The sequence below is a fragment of the Triticum dicoccoides genome, chromosome 7A (assembly GCF_002162155.2).
Source record: "Triticum dicoccoides isolate Atlit2015 ecotype Zavitan chromosome 7A, WEW_v2.0, whole genome shotgun sequence".
In the NCBI taxonomy this organism is placed as follows: Eukaryota; Viridiplantae; Streptophyta; class Magnoliopsida; order Poales; family Poaceae; genus Triticum; species Triticum dicoccoides.
In genome coordinates, this window is record NC_041392.1 from 699,736,490 (window position 1) to 699,754,578 (window position 18,089).

The 18,089-nt window shown below is 45.4% G+C and overlaps 1 protein-coding gene across 1 annotated transcript; it reads left to right on the top strand.

The window, feature by feature from the left end:
• Positions 1-4,870: 4,870 nt before the first annotated feature.
• Positions 4,871-17,366, top strand: LOC119331969 (probable sulfate transporter 3.3). The gene is made up of 13 exons (XM_037605148.1): positions 4,871-5,267; positions 5,478-5,526; positions 5,866-6,079; positions 6,188-6,359; positions 6,468-6,533; positions 8,930-9,043; positions 9,139-9,255; positions 9,379-9,505; positions 9,634-9,920; positions 10,021-10,211; positions 10,293-10,372; positions 16,858-16,934; positions 17,049-17,366. Exons 1-13 carry the CDS (start codon positions 4,929-4,931, stop codon positions 17,196-17,198), a joined length of 1,983 nt encoding a protein of 660 aa, XP_037461045.1. The 5' UTR covers positions 4,871-4,928; the 3' UTR covers positions 17,199-17,366.
• The last annotated feature ends 723 nt before the right edge of the window (positions 17,367-18,089 follow it).

Below are 18,089 nucleotides of genomic sequence, written 5' to 3' on the forward strand. Positions count from 1 at the left end.
ACTTACGCTAAAATGGCTTGTTAACGCTGAAGTATGTAACTGATGCCATACTCCCAGGAAAAGCTCGAACGACCTTCAACAAAAGGGTACCTATACCCGAAACCGACACCGAGAAACTAAGAATCCTGTTATAGAGAAAAAAGTAACTATCATTCCTTTTTCTGAGGAATCACGTAATCCTCCAAGTTCAAAAATCACTCTGTCAATTTTTTTGGAGTGTGATCTAGAGTTCAGGCTTTATTTGGGTTAATGCCAACTGGGCTGGTGAGTTTGGTAATTGGTAGCACAGTTGCTAGCTACGTTTTGCGTCTTGTGAATTATATTTGGGCTGCGCTGATGCTAATCTGAAGCATAGTTGCCAAGAATTCTGGGCGACCAGGTCGAGGAACGAGGTCGCGCGGGTCGAGGGTTGCCAGTCACCACTCCGGGACGAGGATCCAAAGAATTTTGGGTCTTTTTTCGTTGAGGGACAAAGAATTTTGGAGGTCAATGACCCTGGTATGATACGTCGGGACAAGATACGCGATACAAAGATCTAGACGCTCTCTCCAAAAATAATACAATCTGTGCTAATATATTTCCCAATATTGCATACGGGGAATCCCGCCAGAAAATTTTACGTCTATTTTTTTAACATTAAATTGTCATCCCTCTCAGGAACCGACAAAAATGGTCAGAAGAAATGGGGCCACAAGTGTACTGATGACCACGCCGTGATTTTCTCGTCTTCCTTTTTTGTACACCAAGCGTTCTGCTCCAGGGAGTATCTCAAATCATCTCCGAATAAAAAGAAGTATCGCCAACCCCTCACCATTGTTCTTCTCCAAAGCTCCAGCGGAACAGTCTCCCGTGGATCCATCTGCAGGTCCCATATCGTCATTGGTACCCCGTGGATCCATCTCCCGGTGCCATATCCGTCATTGACGGAAGTGGGATAGGAGGCCGCATACGGCGGCGGACAGGTCGACGGCCGGCCACCGGCAGGCGAGTGGCAGATGGCGGAAGGACGGACTCCGGCAGTCCGGTGGTGGAGCGCGATTTCCTGGTGCTCAGGTAAGCCTCAATTCATCAAGGACTCATTGTCCTCTTGCATACCGATCTGGGTCAGCACCCATTGATCGGGGTCACGACCCATCCATGGATCCTGCTCGATCCGGCCTCGTCCCCGAGCATCGATCTGGGTCGATAGATCGACACCGGGTCAGGGGACACACCAATGACCGACGAACCAGCCTATGGGCTCGCGGCTGTTCATACGTGTCCATTTCCTTCCCCAAGCACTTATTGATCGAGAACTTGATTGAATGAGAGCCCGACGCAAAGATTCAGAGGCTTTTGCCATCACTACAATGCATCATGGTGGGTGGACTTCATTTAGATTGTTCCTTTAGCCTTGTTTAGTTAGATCTTAGATGGGATCAACGAGGACTTTGGTTTCATCCATGTGGATCAGACCTCTCGCACCGTTCTCGGACAAAAGCTTATTCGCATTTGGCGAAGGCCGGGGTGGGAAGCTTTCGCCTAGTTATGGTCGATCCATGCAGCCTGGACACGTGGAACGCTTCTTGGTGAGGAGTTTCATCCCAGTTGAGTCGACTCCTCCTTGTCAATAGTGACACGACATGTTCTCCAACAACTGGTGGTCTCGTCTATGTCCTTGAACGACAAATGGAGGCAGTCATCTCCTCTTCGGGGTGATGTCTCTCCTCTTGTCTCCAGAGTGAGCATCCGATGTCCATCCTCTTTCCATGTAGTCATAATATTGGTTAGTAAGTATTGTAGTGTTATACTTAAAGGGCCCTAAAATATCGGCCCGCCCCCGTAATATCAGGAGTCAGACCGGCCCTGCACGTGATGAGATGGTGCCGGTTGTCTTGTCTCTGTGATGTCTGCCTTGTCGGGAAACAGGGTCGCACGCCTTACCTCGCACCAAGCGTACAATCCTGCAGACGAGCAGCCGCTGCAGGTACATGTTGGTCACCGTTGTCCGCTCGATCTTATGACTCAGGGAAGTAAACGTTTTTTCAAATGTGTATCGTGAATCTACACCTGAAAATAATATATGCCACCCTCTCTGACTCCCTCTCAGCTCTTGTATAATTGTCATAAGCCACAATTAGGCCATCCTCTGTGTTCAAGCATACCGGTCATGCAAACCCAGTCATTAAGATGAGCCACATAAATAATTTGTGCTTTGCTAGCGCTCAAAGAACCGGTTTCGTTATGGAAATGATCGTGGAGTCAATCTGAGCAGAGTACGCCGATGATATCGAGTATTCGCCCCAAGTGTTAAGGTTCCAAACAATGCCATCTTCAACATCCTCGGTGAGGTGAACTTCTTGCAGACTGACCTTTGTAGCTCCAAAAATTCAATGATAAGTTGCATCGTGAGGCCTGATTTGTATTGATACTTAAAATCCAAGGCCATGCCCGTAAGATTTTTGCCCTTGGATATATTGCAAAAAATCAATGGAGCAATTTTTTGCGATTTGCAGCCCCCAATCCAAATTCATCCTCATTAAGGTAGGACTAGAGTTTTAACATTCCCCAGTATCGTGGCCATGTCATAAAAGTGGTCCATATCGTTCTACGATTGCCAATAGTGAGTGATGGTGGTCTCTTTGTCGTCTACCAGCCCACCAATGCAAGGCTCTGTCTCGGATTCTCCATTTCTCCTGTCTTCTCATGAGCCTTGAAGACCCCTGCCCCAGAACCTACCTCCCCTTCAGAAGTTGTGTAGTACGTACCATTTTTTTTTTCTTTTGTAGCTAGGCCTCGGTGAGATCCCAGCCCAGGCCCGTTCTATATATGCATGCAACACAGGCGAGTCTAGTATGGGGGCTTCAACAGGCTCTAGCCTACCATCCAAAAATACAAAATGAATTACTACTACGCATCCCAGCACATCAACCCAATCTCACATTCTCAGACAACAACACCAACAGCCCACGGGCAAATAGCGCACAACACATCGAGCAGGCAAGCATGATAGCGCGGGCCGTTTTGGGGCTGTGGGTACAATATGTCGTGACGTCTCAGGGGTCTTTCAGGGCGCCTTGGCCGTCATATTCAGAAACATGGAAGATCCGGAGGTTCTAAAGTCCTGGCCACCAGGGAAGCACCGGCGCTTGCTGTGGATCTATATGCGCAGAAAATTTTCGCCGCATCAGATTGTAAGGTTGCGTGCTTGGGAACTTGGGGTTATGTAGCTTAAAGATGAGCATGTGACCATGCAAACTTTCAGCTTGTGAGACGACTAACTGTAAACTGATGAGATTTTTCGTGAAAGTGCATTGGAATATGCAAGTTGAATCAGAAAAATAATTTCATGTTAATTTCAGTTTTCGGATATTTGTTGACCCTTCGAGATATGTAAGAAAATGAACTTAGAAGAACATTAAGACAGTGCGTTTAAAATATATTATTGAAAATGTTTTAAAATAGATATAGATTTTATAATAGGTCTCTGTCTTATCATCCCATTAGTATTCCCTTAAGGTTTTCCCTACTCACGCTAATTAGTATCACCACCTAGCTGCCCACTGTCATCGCTTAAATATAACTCACTATGAATGGTCTGTGGTTTTATATCTGGTTCATATCTCTTAAACACAAGCGATTTATATCTGAATGTTGTATATTACTGCCATGTGCATCAATGTTGAATTAAAAGTGCTTAGGCAATCCAATGCATACTAGTTTTTATGCTAATCTAACCATCTAAGATGTTGATCACTTTATAATATTGACCCGACGGCCTGTGTCAACGATTAAAGAAAGTGCATGTGCTTTCAATGCACTGGCTGAATATTAATTCATTCTGGGTGAATTGATAGCCCGCAAGCCATTAAACCACTAGCTTCACGCGAACTAAATGCATATTGACCGCATGTGACTGTTTATATGCCTGTTTTGCTAGGGACAATCAAATTATGTCATTTCCTTGATACTCATTGTATGAGAAGATGGAGATTTATCCTAATGTACAAATGCTTACTGTTTGTGACCAAGGCAGGCAAGTGCTAATGGTGGACCTTAAGTACAACGTTGCAAAGCTCAACTATTACATTTGGAGAAGTGGTCTTCATTAGTACTTGCTTGGACTTAGATGAACACATGCTTGTGAGGCAGAGAGAAGGAGATATGATATGAAAACTTGAACAGGATGTGAATACAAGCACTCCGATTGTTTAAAAAGGCCGTCGGGAGCGTCCTGGAGCTAGCCATTGCGACTGACATTCAGGTGGCCCACCACCTAGTTCAATGAACGCGCTGCCTCGTGCGCCATGCACTGCACGTGTCAGCTACAAATACGTGGCTATACCTGATTGCTATAGACAAGGGGAAGTCATTATACGGCCGAAGGGTATTAAAGTTGCACGCATCGCGCGGCAACATACGGTGTGGATTTCGGCAGCGCGTGGTGGCATGTCCACTCGCGATTTATCGATATTTCCAGCAGTAATCTAGAAAAGTTTGAGCTTGCTTGGAGAAAAGGACTGGGAGATAATGACCTCCGCCCAGAAATACTTGTCGCGCAAACGAATGTATCTAGTCGTATTTCAGTGCTAAATACATCCGTGTGAGCGACAAGTATTGCTGGACGGATGGAGTATTGAGCTAGATAGAATTGAATTTCTGTTCAAAATTCGATATTAAAAAAACAAGAAAATGATAGAAATAATACATATGTTTTTAGTAGTATTCTGGCAAAATCTTAGCTTATTTGGACAAAATGATTACGCGATAATGCCTTTTTCTCTTTAAGATGGCATTTAGTTTTCTCATCGTTAACTTTGAGCCAACCCTTAATTTTCTTACTAAATTCACCAGTCACTAAGGTTGTGCATACAGTGCATGCAGACACACCTGTGCCGTGCAGTGTCCCGCTCAGTGAGCCTGTAGCTCTCTCAGCACAATAATATCGCATGGAGGGGACGAGCGATCCCTATGGTGGCCACAATGGCAGCGAGATCCTGCCGCCCATGCAAGCTGTGGTGGTCGAGGCGCCGCAGCCGGCAGTGGTGCACAAGGTTATGGCGCAGCCGGCGCAAAGCTCAGCGAGCAAGATGAAAGGGAAGGTGAAGGAGACCTTTTTCCCTGACGACCCGTTCCGGAGCTTCAAGGGGCAGCCGCTGCAGAAGAAGTGCCTGATGGCGGTCAAGTACGTGTTCCCCGTCCTGGAGTGGGTGCCCGGCTACTCCTTGTCCCTCTTCAGGTCCGATCTCATCGCCGGCCTCACCATTGCCAGCGTCGCCATCCCTCAGGCATGTGCACGCACTAATGATTCCTAGACAAGATTGATTGTTTGCATATTTACCTACTGCGTAGCGTTTAGCACGTGCATGCAGATGAAATTGCTATAGCCCGTAATAATTTGGAAGCTAACCTGTGCATGCATGTTTAATTATTCTCCACGAACGCCCTTCCTTACCAACTGTGCTGCTCCTACTCTCTTGCATGTGTGCTCTTTGCAGGGTATTAGCTACGCGAAGTTGGCCGACATGCCTCCGCTCACAGGCCTATGTACGTATGCAGATGCTTTTCTTTTCTTTTTTTATGATAATATAGTATGATTCTCATTTATATCATAAAGATCATAGTACAAACCATGTAAATACCAACCTGACAAAACGAAAAAGACATCAAAATGCTAGCATTTGCACAAAGAAAAATTACAAGCAAGACCAAAAATCCTCTGAGCTTGGCACCAACACCTTGAGCTTGACAGCAACACCTATCACCTGTCTCTGACACCACCACAGCTGACACCAAAGAAGAAAATGACGCACATGCTTTCCCATTCTACAGGCGGTGCCTAGCGTGCGAACTAATAATTGACGTATCCATCATACATGTGTGCAGATTCGAGCTTCGTGCCGCCGTTGGTGTACACGCTGCTGGGGAGCTCCCGTGACCTGGCAGTAGGTCCGACGTCAATCACGTCGCTCATCATGGGGTCAATGCTGCAAAAGGGGGTGTCAGTGAGCCCCTCCGCGGAGCCGACGCTGTTCCTGCAGCTCGCCTTAACCTCCACCTTGTTCGCCGGCCTCCTGCAGGCCTCCCTCGGCATCCTCAGGTAACTTGCAATGATCTGATGCATCCAACAACCAATCTGCCTAGGTTCAAGCGAAAGATCGATGCACGGACACATTAATGCACGTGTTGTTGTTGTTCGACGGCGCAGGCTGGGTTTCATCATCGATTTCTTGTCCAAGGCGACGCTGCTAGGGTTCAAGGCGGGCGCGGCGATCATCGTGTCCCTACAGGAGCTCAAGGACCTGCTGGGTATCGTCCACTTCACCGACGAAATGAACCTCGTGACCGTCATGGCCTCCGTCTTCCAGCACACCGACGAGGTCACCCATCCATCCTTCCACCTCTGAACCCCTGCTGCATGCACATATACACGCATATATATACACGGTGCGTGCATGCATGCTTAGCTGATGGTTGATTTCGTGCAGTGGTCGTGGCAGACGATACTGATGGGTGCGTGCTTCCTCGTGCTCCTGCTCTCAGCCAGACATGTGGTACGTACGTGTGGCCGTGCGCTTCCTTTCTTCAATTCAGCTCTTGTACCGTTGATCACTGGCGTCGATCGTCTACTGTCTTGCGCGCAAATGCTGTTTTTGGTCTGCTTTCTTTTTCTAAAATGATGGTAAACCCTCCGGCCTCTGTATTCACACATCCATCTAAATTAAACCAAAATCATTCAAGATGTTACACGAGTGGAGGAAAGAAAGCATAGAACAAGACAGTTTTTACGGTACATCATACTACCCAACAGAGTGAGTAGTATTTAGTTGATCTAACGGTTAATATGGATCGGTAAAATTTAAACTCTAGGATATATTGGTAATTCTACATAAAGATAGATTTTTTTTCTTTTCAGTTTAATAAATCCTGATTGATCTAACTAATTAGTTATTCTCATCCCATCCACGCCGACCGATTCCTCCGCTACTCCTGATACCACGCCGCCGCAAAATCTCCACGCCGGCGGCGGACCTCCGACCGGAGCCACTGCAGCCAAGTGCATGCATAAAGCGACACGAAATAAAATCTAGTTTCATATGGTGCGTGGTGCGGCTTGCCACTTTGATTTTCAGTTGATCAGTAGCTTTGGGAAGGCGGCGGACAGTATGATGGCGAGCAAGGCGGCGCGTGCGTGCCACGGCGGACTACAAGTTCCTGTGCCAGGGGAGCGACACCTCGGTGCACTCCGTGAACCCCCTTGCGTGGAGCCATTAGCGGGTGAGTCTGTCGCCCAACCTGCTACGACGGCGTCTCCAGGCAACCGTTCAGCGGTTCAGCCTTGTCGGCTTCTTCCTGACGACCGAGCTCATGGAGTTTTCCGGCGAGATGGAGGCCCTTCTTGGCCGGCTAGATATTGTCAACGGCAATGTGCAGGAACAATTTTGCATGGAAGCATTGTGCCTTTATCGAGAGGATGGACGTAGAAGGCGGGCAAGCGTGCGGCCTCCAGCCGGTGCCCGAGGTGTCCGGCGATATGATTGACATCGACTTCGACTACGGCTCTCCTTAGATGACAATGGACGAGAACGCGGCAAGCAGCAGTGCCAGCGCCGACGTTCAGTTCGTCCGGGGAGGAGCCTCGTACTCAATCTAAATTACTTTGGCCACTAGGAGACCTTCGTGCAGGAACCTGCCTGATTGATTGATAAAAAGTTAACTACCTAAAATGCCCTTAACTACTCAATATACTACCAGAAATCTACTGTAGTATTGCCTCATCTGGACCCTCCAATCACATAAAATGAACGGTCCAAATATATTTGATGCACTTTAAAAGGTCTCAACAACAACCGTTCGATAATTAAAATACATATACACATATCCTTTTCAATGGTAGCTACCCAAACCGGTTGAACATAGCATGTGCAATCATCTTTCACCAGCTGCACCTAAAATTCATGGACTAGTGGGAAACTCCAGTTCTCCCGCGCATGGATCCCACTCTTAGTTCGAAAAAATAGCATGCAAAGTTTTCTTTGGAAGTATCAACCTGTTCAAAACACATTCATTTTGGCAACTCTAGTTCACCACACTAAAGCACATGCTCCTAGCCAAATCTGAACTGTATGTTTTGGGTGGACCCCAATCAACCAGTTTCCAAACATATTTGTTGTGCTACATGTTAGTGAAGGGACTTTAAAAGCTACATGGATGGTACCCATAAGGAGGGTGGCAAAAGGGCAAGATAAGAACAAATGATGAATTGTTTCCTAGTGGAACATAAGCAGCACTTCTTGCACCCCCTGCCATCTGTCTTTTGCTAGGTTGTTTCACTAGCTAGGCCCGGGTATTTCTTGTGGAAAACTGGACCCATTGTTGGGTTCACTTCTTGCTAGGACCATACCTTTGTCCATGCACCATATAAAAATCATTATTTTTAGCGACAGTTTAATTGTCCAAATGTATTTCTTGTGGAAAACTGGACCCATTGTCGATGAGGTCTGTGTACATGAACTGAATAGAGAAGACCTGAGACATATGTAACTTCCAATGTAATGGAACACGTCGGGTTCACGCGGTAAGTTGATCCCCTATCAACCTATGGACTAGATGCAACCATGTCGTCCACTTATCCCCAGTAAGCACACTTCAAAACTTGATATTCTGCAGACTTGTCCCTAATGCCGAAGCAACGAAAACGTCTGGTCACTTCACGATATTATATAGGCCTGGGTATTGAAGTCCAAGAGGCTAGTTTATATAGTTCAGCATAAGGCTCGGATATTATAAGGATAGTTCACGATATTAGCCCCAGTTCTCCATTTATGCTGAACTATAACAGAACATTTCATTTTCAGAACCTAAAATTAGAACTATTCTTTTCACCTGTTAATTGTAGCTATGTCCTGCAGCAGTACTTATTCATCTGGCTCTACATGTGAATATACAGAGCATGAGATGGCCAGAGTTCTTCTGGATTTCAGCATGTGCTCCCTTGGTATCTATCATCATATCCACGGTGCTCATTGACCTCTTCAAAGGACAGAACCACAACATAAGCACCGTAAGAAACAATAAAATGGAATAATTGTTCATATATTACAACTGTGTTATGCAACATGATGGTAAACAGGAAGTGTATGCATCTTTTCGCCGCAGATTGGGCATCTCAAATGTGGCCTGAATCACCCGTCATGGGACAAACTACTCTTTGATCCCAAATATCTAGGACTCACCGTGAAGACTGGTCTCGTCACTGGTATCATCTCCCTTACAGTACGCTAATCATCCTATGCACAACCTCAGATTGCATTAGAAATTAGAAAAGTAGTTGAAATTTATTTGTCATAACTGTTGCCACTAACAAGCTGACATGTGCCCTAAATTTCACTCTGTCAGGAAGGAGTGGCTGTTGGCAGGACATTTGCTTCAATCAGGGACTACCAGGTGGATGGTAACAAAGAGATGATGGCCATTGGGTTGATGAACATTGTGGGCTCATGTACATCATGCTATGTTACAACAGGTAACCTACATTTTCAGACTAAATGACCTCCAATATTTTCATGCATTCTTGACAAGGTTCCCAGACTGCATCATATAATGCACACAACCATAGGAAGAAAGATTGATTGCTCTCTCTATTCCTATCAGGAGGATTTTCTCGCTCTGCTGTTAATCATAATGCCGGCTGCAAGACCGCCATGTCCAATGTGATCATGGCACTTACAGTCATGGTCACACTGTTGTTTCTCATGCCATTGTTTGTCTACACCCCGAATGTCGTCCTTGGAGCCATCATAATTGTTGCTGTAATTGGCCTGATCGATGTGCCTGCGGCATACCATCTCTGGAAGATGGATAAGATGGATTTCCTCGTGTGTTTGTGCGCATTTATTGGTGTCATCTTCTTCTCAGTCCAACAAGGCCTCGCGATAGCGGTAACGAACAGATATATTACAGAGTTGTATTACTGATTTTTCTGTAGAGGAAGTTCATAGTTGAATTTTTTTGTTGTCACTGAAGTTGCCAAATTTGTAGGTTGGTATATCTATATTTAGGGTATTGATGCAAATCACAAGGCCAAGAATGATAATTCAAGGGAACATAAAGGGAACTGATATATACCGCAACGTCCATCAGTATGAGGAGGCTCAGAGAGTTCCCGGATTCTTGATACTAACAGTTGAGGCTCCTATAAACTTCGCAAACACCAACTATCTGAATGAAAGGTAAGAAGAAATTTCAAATTCCATAAAAAGATGTTCATGTTAGGTTGTTGAACAACTTACAATGCAATATTTCATTTGTAGGACTAAAAGATGGTTAGAGGATGAAAGTTTTTCAGGGAATAAACAAACCGAACTCCGCTTCGTAATCTTTGACCTATCAGGTTTGTAACCGCCAACAAAAAAAGTTGTCCACTGCTAAGTTTAGCATCAGACCTCACTAACTGGTGAATGTTACTCCCTCCATTCCAGAATATAAGATGTATCAGTTTTCATGCAAGTCAAATAATTGTATGCTTAACCAAGACTAGAGAATAAAATATGAACATATGCAACACCTAATAGATAAAATATGAAAAATACATTTCGTGATGGATCAAATGATATCAATTTAGTATTGTAGATATTGATATATTTTCACAAAAATTTGGTTAAACATGCACATGTTTGACTTTCGAGAAACTAATACACCTTATATTTTGGAATTGACGGAATATGTTTTTGGGGACAAACGGTCCATTCCCGTCTTTCCATATGCACATGCATGCATCCACTAGAGGAAAAAATTTGATGTCATCACAGATTCTCCTCATTTATAAAATTAAATGTTTTGTGGCTTAAACTGTTGGTGGATTCAAAATATGTTTTTTTTTCATTCAATCCTTTGTGACGAGACCATTGAAACTAGATCTCATGTTAGTATGTTTCAATGACTTTTTCAGTCAAAAGTCACCATGTTGTTTGCCCAGAAATTTCCGTGTCATAAAAATGTTTCAACCAGCCTTTTCCCAACATGCACATGCATTAATGCACCAGGGGATAAAAGTTAATGTCATCATGAATTCTGCCCATTTCAAAGATTCAAAATGTTCTGTAGCTAGCTCAAACAGTTGCTCCAATTCAAAACTGGTTTTCACTATTAAACTTGTTGTAGCGAGACGTTCAAAACTAGACCTCATGTGGGTATGTTTTGATAACTATACGCGAGTTACCATATTATTTACACCAAAGTTACTTCCATGAAAACCTAAAGTTTTTTTTTTGCTATGTTTCAATGATTTTGTTAGCTGCAAGTTATCACCCGGTACTACAAGAGTTACCCATAATATTCTTGTGTTGTTACCTCCAAAGATTATGTGGATTGTGCAATTACGAGTAGACGGTTATCGATTCCAAAAAGGGACTCTTCGCCGCAAACAACAATGTAACTACATGGCTATTACGCTGGAGAATGCAACCTAACACACTAGAGAAAATATAGTTGTGGAACCTGATAACCACACTTGTCTCATGTTGGTAACTATAGCATGGATTGGCTATTAGCTACATAACCACTATGCTTGAAACTATGGCATGGGCAGTCTGGTAACTCTAGCATGAGCAGACTATAACTATGACATGAGAGCGCTAGTAACTAGAGTACAAGCAGCGTGGTAACTATAGCATGAGAGATTCCAATAACTTCGGCATGAGTAGGTATGAACCGGTGTAAAAAGTTCAGAAAAGACCATGTGAGCTGGTGGAGATGTGAAGAAAAATGGGTAGAACCATGTATACTAGTAGCAAAATGTGCAGGAGTAATGGTAGAATCATCAGTTTGGTTGCTATTTTTTTGGAGTTCAAACTCATAATAACAAGGTACAAGTATCATGAAGGGCGTGTTATGAAACTTCCCAGGTTCCCCAAAATTTCCTAGATTCAACTTCTCGCATGGCTTCTCGGTTCAGGTGGCGATTGGAAAGCATCCAACTGCCCCGTAGCTTCTCCAGGTGGCAACTGGAAAGCGTATGACTGCCACGTAGCTTCTCCGAGCACCATGTTGAGCTGGCAGCCCAACTATGGGACTATAGGCGCGTCCGTTACCACCTTGGGCCGGCTAACATCAGCCCATTTTATGATGTTCAAGCTGTGCTCTGCCATCCTCCATGGGATGCCTAGCACATCTGAAGGGTGCCAGACGAATATGTCCCAGTTTTGCATAAGAATGCGCGCAAAGCTTCATCAACAATGGGGTCTAGCTATGCTCCGATGGATGCCGTTTTATTCGGCTCTGTCAGGTGTACTTGGAATTTTACTATCTCGTCAGCTGGTTTAAATGACGTGGATTTTGGCCTTTTACTGATGACCACGTCGTCCCTGTTGACTCTAGTGCGGAGCGTTGTTAATTCTTCGGCCGCGGGGGCCTCAGATAGTGCCTCAAGGGAGAGCGATGTGGTCTTATTTTCAACTCGGAGGTCCATGTTCGGATCGCTGGAGAGCAAGATCATGCCGTTAAGCCCTGGCATTTTGAGTTTCATGTATCCACAATGCGTTACTTCCTGGAACCTTGCAAATGCCTCTCGTCCTAAGAGGGCGTGGTATCCACTATGAAAGTGTGGAATAGCAAGTGTTTGGTTCTGTAGTAGTCAGGAGTACCGAACACTACGTCCAAGGTTATGCGTCCGGAACAGTGCGCCTCCCTCCCAGGTATAATTCCTCGGAATGTAGTATGACTACGCTCGACGCGGGATTTGTTGAGTTGCATTTTGTCAATAGTGTCCTCATAAATGAGGTTCAGGACACTGCCCCCATCCATCAGTACTTTAGTTATCCTGAAGCCCTCGATTATGGGATCAAGGACTAGTGCGGCGGGCGCGTGGGCGGGGCGGGACCTTGTCTCGTCCTTCTGATCGAAGGTGATAGGCGTGTCCGCCCATGGCCGTGTGGCTGTCACCTGGTAGACTTGGTCGAGCTCTCGAAGAACCCTTTTGCTTTGATTGTTTGAAGAGAATGTTTCGTAAACTGTCAGGATGTTGTTGTCATGGGGTGAGGTTGTTAATTGTCTATCACGGGGTGTGAGACCAAGGATATTTTCACCACTTTTGGCCACCTGCCTCACCACCCAACAAGTTTGAAGCATGTGGGTCGGGTTTGCGTTAAGCAGGGCTGAGTGTATAGGGCATGGTTTATCCAGCAATTCGTCCAGGACCGTTCTGGGTTTATTTTTTTCGCCAGGCTCGTGCTCGGGCGGCCGTCTCGCATATGCTCGCTTTGCTTGGGCTTTCCTGGGCTGCGGGGCAGGGACTGACTCCTTGCGCATTTGCTGCAACCTCCAGGTGCTTTCCATGGCGCAATATTTGTGTACCATGTCCGATAGTTCGGCGAAGTTTTGCACGTGGTGACGGGTGAGGGTATTTAATATCCCTGCATCACCGCAGTTGAACCAAAAAGATTCAATTATTTCTTCATCATGTTAGTTTGTTATCTTATTTTTGACCAGGATAAATCTGGCCTAGTAATGATGGACCGCTCCTTCGGGCTGCTGCTTGACGTACGTTAGGTCCCATACGTCCAGACTTCCCGCATCCGGACAATATTCAACGTGGGAGGTGGGTGAGAGAATTTTTAGCATTCCCGTCTGCTATGAGTCCGGAGCGTCAGCAACGGCGAACCATGCCTGGGCCATGTCCAGATCGGATCGCATAGTGTTTGGGCGAACGCCTGTATGTGGTTGGGCCGACTCGAGGTTGGATCCTGTATCCTAGGCCGAGTCCCCACTCTTCTCTTGACAGGTGTCTATCTTCGGGCTAGAGACCCGGGTATATAATGTCTTCAACTTCGGAGATCGCAATCCCTCTACCCTTTCTTCGATGGTAGCGACGAGGTGGGTGATCGGCGGGATGCGGATCTCTTTGTTGTCAGGTTTAAGCCCGATCTGGTTATAGGTCGTAGGCCTGCTGACGGAGATTCCCATAGCGAGGAATCGATCCAACATGTTGTTTACCGAAGAGACTCCCATCGGGGCCACGCCTTCTGGATATTCGGCAGGATGTTCTTCGGATACTTCGGTGGGATCCGGCTTTAAGGCCAATCCATGGCGGTGTCCACTGAATTCGAGGTCGAGGCGTCGGGCTCGGCGGGTTCTTCCGCAGGGGTAGCGGATTCTACGGGAGTAGGGCTTTCCCGAGGGCCAGCGCTGGGCTCTAAGTTCCAGTGGTCGGCTTCGTGATCAGAGGTGAGGTTCTCAAGCTGGTACAAACAACCGGTGAGGTCGGCGCGTAAGGTAATGCTGCCGAACATGAAGATCTAGCCAGGGACGAAGATGTCCCTGGCGCTGCCGAGGTTTCCAACGAATGGTTAGGCCATCGATCATTTGGTGATCCGCAGCGGAACTCTTAATGAAAGCACCAATGTCGGTGTCAAAATCAGCGGATCTTGGTTAGGGGGTCCCGAGCTGTGGATCTAGGGTAAATGGGGAACAAAGGACGAAGGACACGGTGTTTACCCATGTTCGGGCCCTCTCTAAGAGGTAAACCCTAACGTCCTGCTTGATTGTATTTTATGTGTATGATATGGTTATAGAGTCGATCTACCTTGAGATCAGGCGAGCTAAAACCCTAGGTTTAGGGGGTATTGGAAGTTGCTCTAGCCCTAAAGACTAACGCCCTTTGGTTTATATAGGAACCAGTGGGGTTAGGGTTAAATACGATCGGTTACAATAAATAAAAGATCATGCTAAATCTTGACTTGGAGGGCACACCACGGCTCGAAATATCTTCTATCCAGCCACGAATCCGGGCTCTAGCTTGGCTCCATAGTGGCCCATCAGTCTAGCCCATGAGCAATGGGCCGGCGGCCTGGGGACCGCTTAATCCAGGGCTCCCTCAGAGGGGTCGAATCATTTTCTTTGGCGGTGGCATTATGGCCTTAAATAAGTCCAACTCCAGATTCCGCAAGTAAGTAATGAATGAATGAATGAATTTAGATGGTATATAAACATTTCCCCATGAAGGGAAGGTGCTATAGTATCTAACGAAGAAAAAAAATAGGTTGTGAAATGATAGGAAATATGCCATGCAGAAAATCAAGGAAATATTTCCTGGATTTTCGGATGACCCGGCTTATCTTTGCAGTTATCCTTATTTAGCAGAATCTAGTGAGTGTTCCGTTAAAAGGAAAGAGAGCTATTCGTTGTAGGATTGATCCAGACAACCCAACCTAAGTAACCTATTGCGCTCGGAATCGCTCGTTTAAAAAATTGCACTACAACCAAAGATAGCTTGTGGAATTTTATTTTCCTGGAGTTGACACATTCGGGCTGGTTCCTCGCTGAGAATTTGTGAAGTTTGGAGTTGGAGGAAATCAGAACAGGCCGATAGTGTTGTGTGTGACATAAAAAAGAAACGTGTGTTGTGTGTAATCAAAACAGTGTGCTGCTCAAGTGGCTGGTGTGTTGAAATTAACACGGAGTGCTTGGGTTTGATTCCCATCCACCGCGTGATCTTTTGGCTTTATAACATGGACTTGGGAGAGAACGCACTGAAGCTAGCGATTGTGAGCATGCCAAAAAGAAAAAAGAAAAATCATAGGAGATGGGCCTGAGCTAGAGATCGATGTGAGATCCTAGGCCAGGTTTGGCTATGTGGCTAGCGAAGCATGGGGAAAAATAAAGGAAACAGACGGGAGCAACTAGTTGACGAGCGCTTTTACGGGAGCCTCGCAACGATCAACGTCACTTGACGTGCTCTCAGCCATCCGTCACGTGTCGCACTCTGGATGTTTCTTTCGGATTTTTTCTCTGCACGTGTTTTCGGCTTTTTAAAAAAAATTGGTTCTTTTTTGAAGTTTCGGTTTTTCACCGGTCTTCCTTAACTTTTGCACGAAAAACACGTTTTCTTTCTTTTTCTTCCGTGAGAGTTACGGTTTTGCTTTCGCGAGAGGCACGGTATTGCTTTCGCGAGTCACAGCCGTGCCTCTCGGAAACGAAAAAACGCGTCTTATTTTTTTCCTTCCATGAGAGGCACGTTTTGCTTTCGTGAGAGGCACGGTTGTGCTTTCGTGACAATCACGGCCGTGCCTCTCGAAAAAGAACACGTTTTCTGTTTTTTTTTATCTTCTGCGAGAGACATGGTTTTGCTTCCGCGAGAGGCACGGTTGTGTTTTCGAAAGAGGCATGACCGTGCCTCTCGAAAACGGAAAAGAATGTGTTTTCTATTTTTTTCTTTCGCGAGAGACACAGTTTTGCTTTCGTGGGAGGTATGGTTGTGCTTTCGCGAGAGGCACGGCCGTGCCTCCTCGGAAACGAAAAAAAAACATGTTTTCTCTTCTTTTTATTCCTTCCGTGGGAGGCACGGTTTTTCTTCCGCGAGAAGCACGGTTGTGATTTCGCGAGAAGCACAGGCGTGCCTCTTTCGTAAAGGAAAAAAACCAATGGTCCCGATTCAGTTTTTTCGTCCGGTTTTTTCATAAAAAAAGTTTGTCAAAATCTATCAACATGGGATCTAGTTTTGAAGATCTCGGCGTGAGGAATCCGATGGTGAAAACGGTTCTATATTTGGATGAACTGTTTAAAAGATAAAACATTTTGAATAAACAGGTCTGTGAAAAAAGGAAAACTACTAGGTTGCGACAAGTGGCGCACATGCAGCGCGTCAGTTGTCGCGCCTTGAGGGTGGAAGTGATCTTTGCAATGAGTACTTCTTAATTAGTGATTTCAGAAACAGACATCCACGTTCTATCACTATTTTTGGACCACTCGCCGAATACTTTTCTCGTATTACTTAACTCATACTCATAAACCATATGTATGTACTTGAGTGTTGGATACGTGTTAGAAATTTAGTATTTTTAGTAGCATCTTCACTAACACATCTTTTTTTTGTCTCTTCAGCTGTCCCTGCAATTGATACAAGTGGCATAGCGTTCCTCATTGACCTAAAGAAACCAACAGAGAAACTTGGCCTAGAGGTAAATGTATGTATATATGTATGTGTATATATATATATACTGAATTTTCTTGTTCATAAGCTGCCAATTTTAGTTACATGGAAAATCAACATTTTATTTCCTCTGTCTGTGCAGCTTGTACTTGTGAATCCAACAGGAGAAGTCATGGAGAAAATACAACGAGCGAACGACACACACAACCATTTCAGGCCAGATTGTCTCTATTTGACCATTGGGGAAGCAATTGCGTCGCTTTCTGAAGAGGCCAATATGGCAATACCATAGAGTAGTTTGCCGAATTATTATTTTGATCATTTGGTTGCACTGCTAAATTTTCATAGCCTTCTCATCCATGAAAGTGCCTGAAACAAAGCGCTTTACAACTTTGCCGGTAGCTATATTCCTTTCCTTTTCAATCTATGATGGAAATTAGGTACAAAGTAAGTTACAGTAGCACGCTGAGTTGTATTGTATTTACAAGGTCTGGAGTCGTGTTTTAGTACGACACTTGTATCCTAATAGACATCTTATATAAATATGATGTAATCTATGTCAATATAATAGCACATTCGCGCAGGGGCGGGGGGCGGCAGCGTGTGCCGTGGCCCGGGCGGCCGGGGTGCGGTATTGTGCCAGTGTAACGGGAGAGCGCCCATAGTCCGACGGCAAGGATGTAGCCGAGTTCGGTGAACCTCATTAATAAATCTCAGTGTCGTGCTTTGTTTGATTGGTTGCTTCTCGGATGATCGACAATGCGCCTTGATTTATTATAACAAATGGAATCATCACAAAGGTTGTGAAGTTGATGGCACACATGAGCTTGCCATGCCTGCTCAGCTGTCGCCTGGGCCGCCGTCACCTCGCCCCACATCTGCATTCATTCGCCGCCGGTTCCACTTCTTATCTTGGCCGTCGTTACCTCCATTTCCCCTTCTCCCCATCGCCCCACTGGACCATGGAGATAACAGATGCAAGCCGCTCTGACGGAGGGGCAGAGATCAGCGCAGTAGCGCATGGCGGTAATTAAATTAATTTTTATGCTGGATATTACGTAGAAATCAGAGGTTTTATTGTTCTCTAAGAAACTGGTTGGATCCATACACCTGATTGAATTTTGGAGCAGCTGAAGGTGGTGCAGCCGTACTGAACAATCCATACATGCATTTTAGTTTAGTA

Excerpts from the sequence above, each read along its gene's own strand:
- LOC119331969 (XM_037605148.1), top strand. The coding sequence starts at position 4,929 with ATGGAGGGGACGAGCGATCCCTATGGTGGCCACAATGGCAGCGAGATC. Across the intron at positions 5,527-5,865 it reads GCCTCCGCTCACAGGCCTAT|ATTCGAGCTTCGTGCCGCCG; the intron begins GTACGTATGCAG and ends ACATGTGTGCAG. Across the intron at positions 6,534-8,929 it reads TGCTCTCAGCCAGACATGTG|AGCATGAGATGGCCAGAGTT; the intron begins GTACGTACGTGT and ends GTGAATATACAG.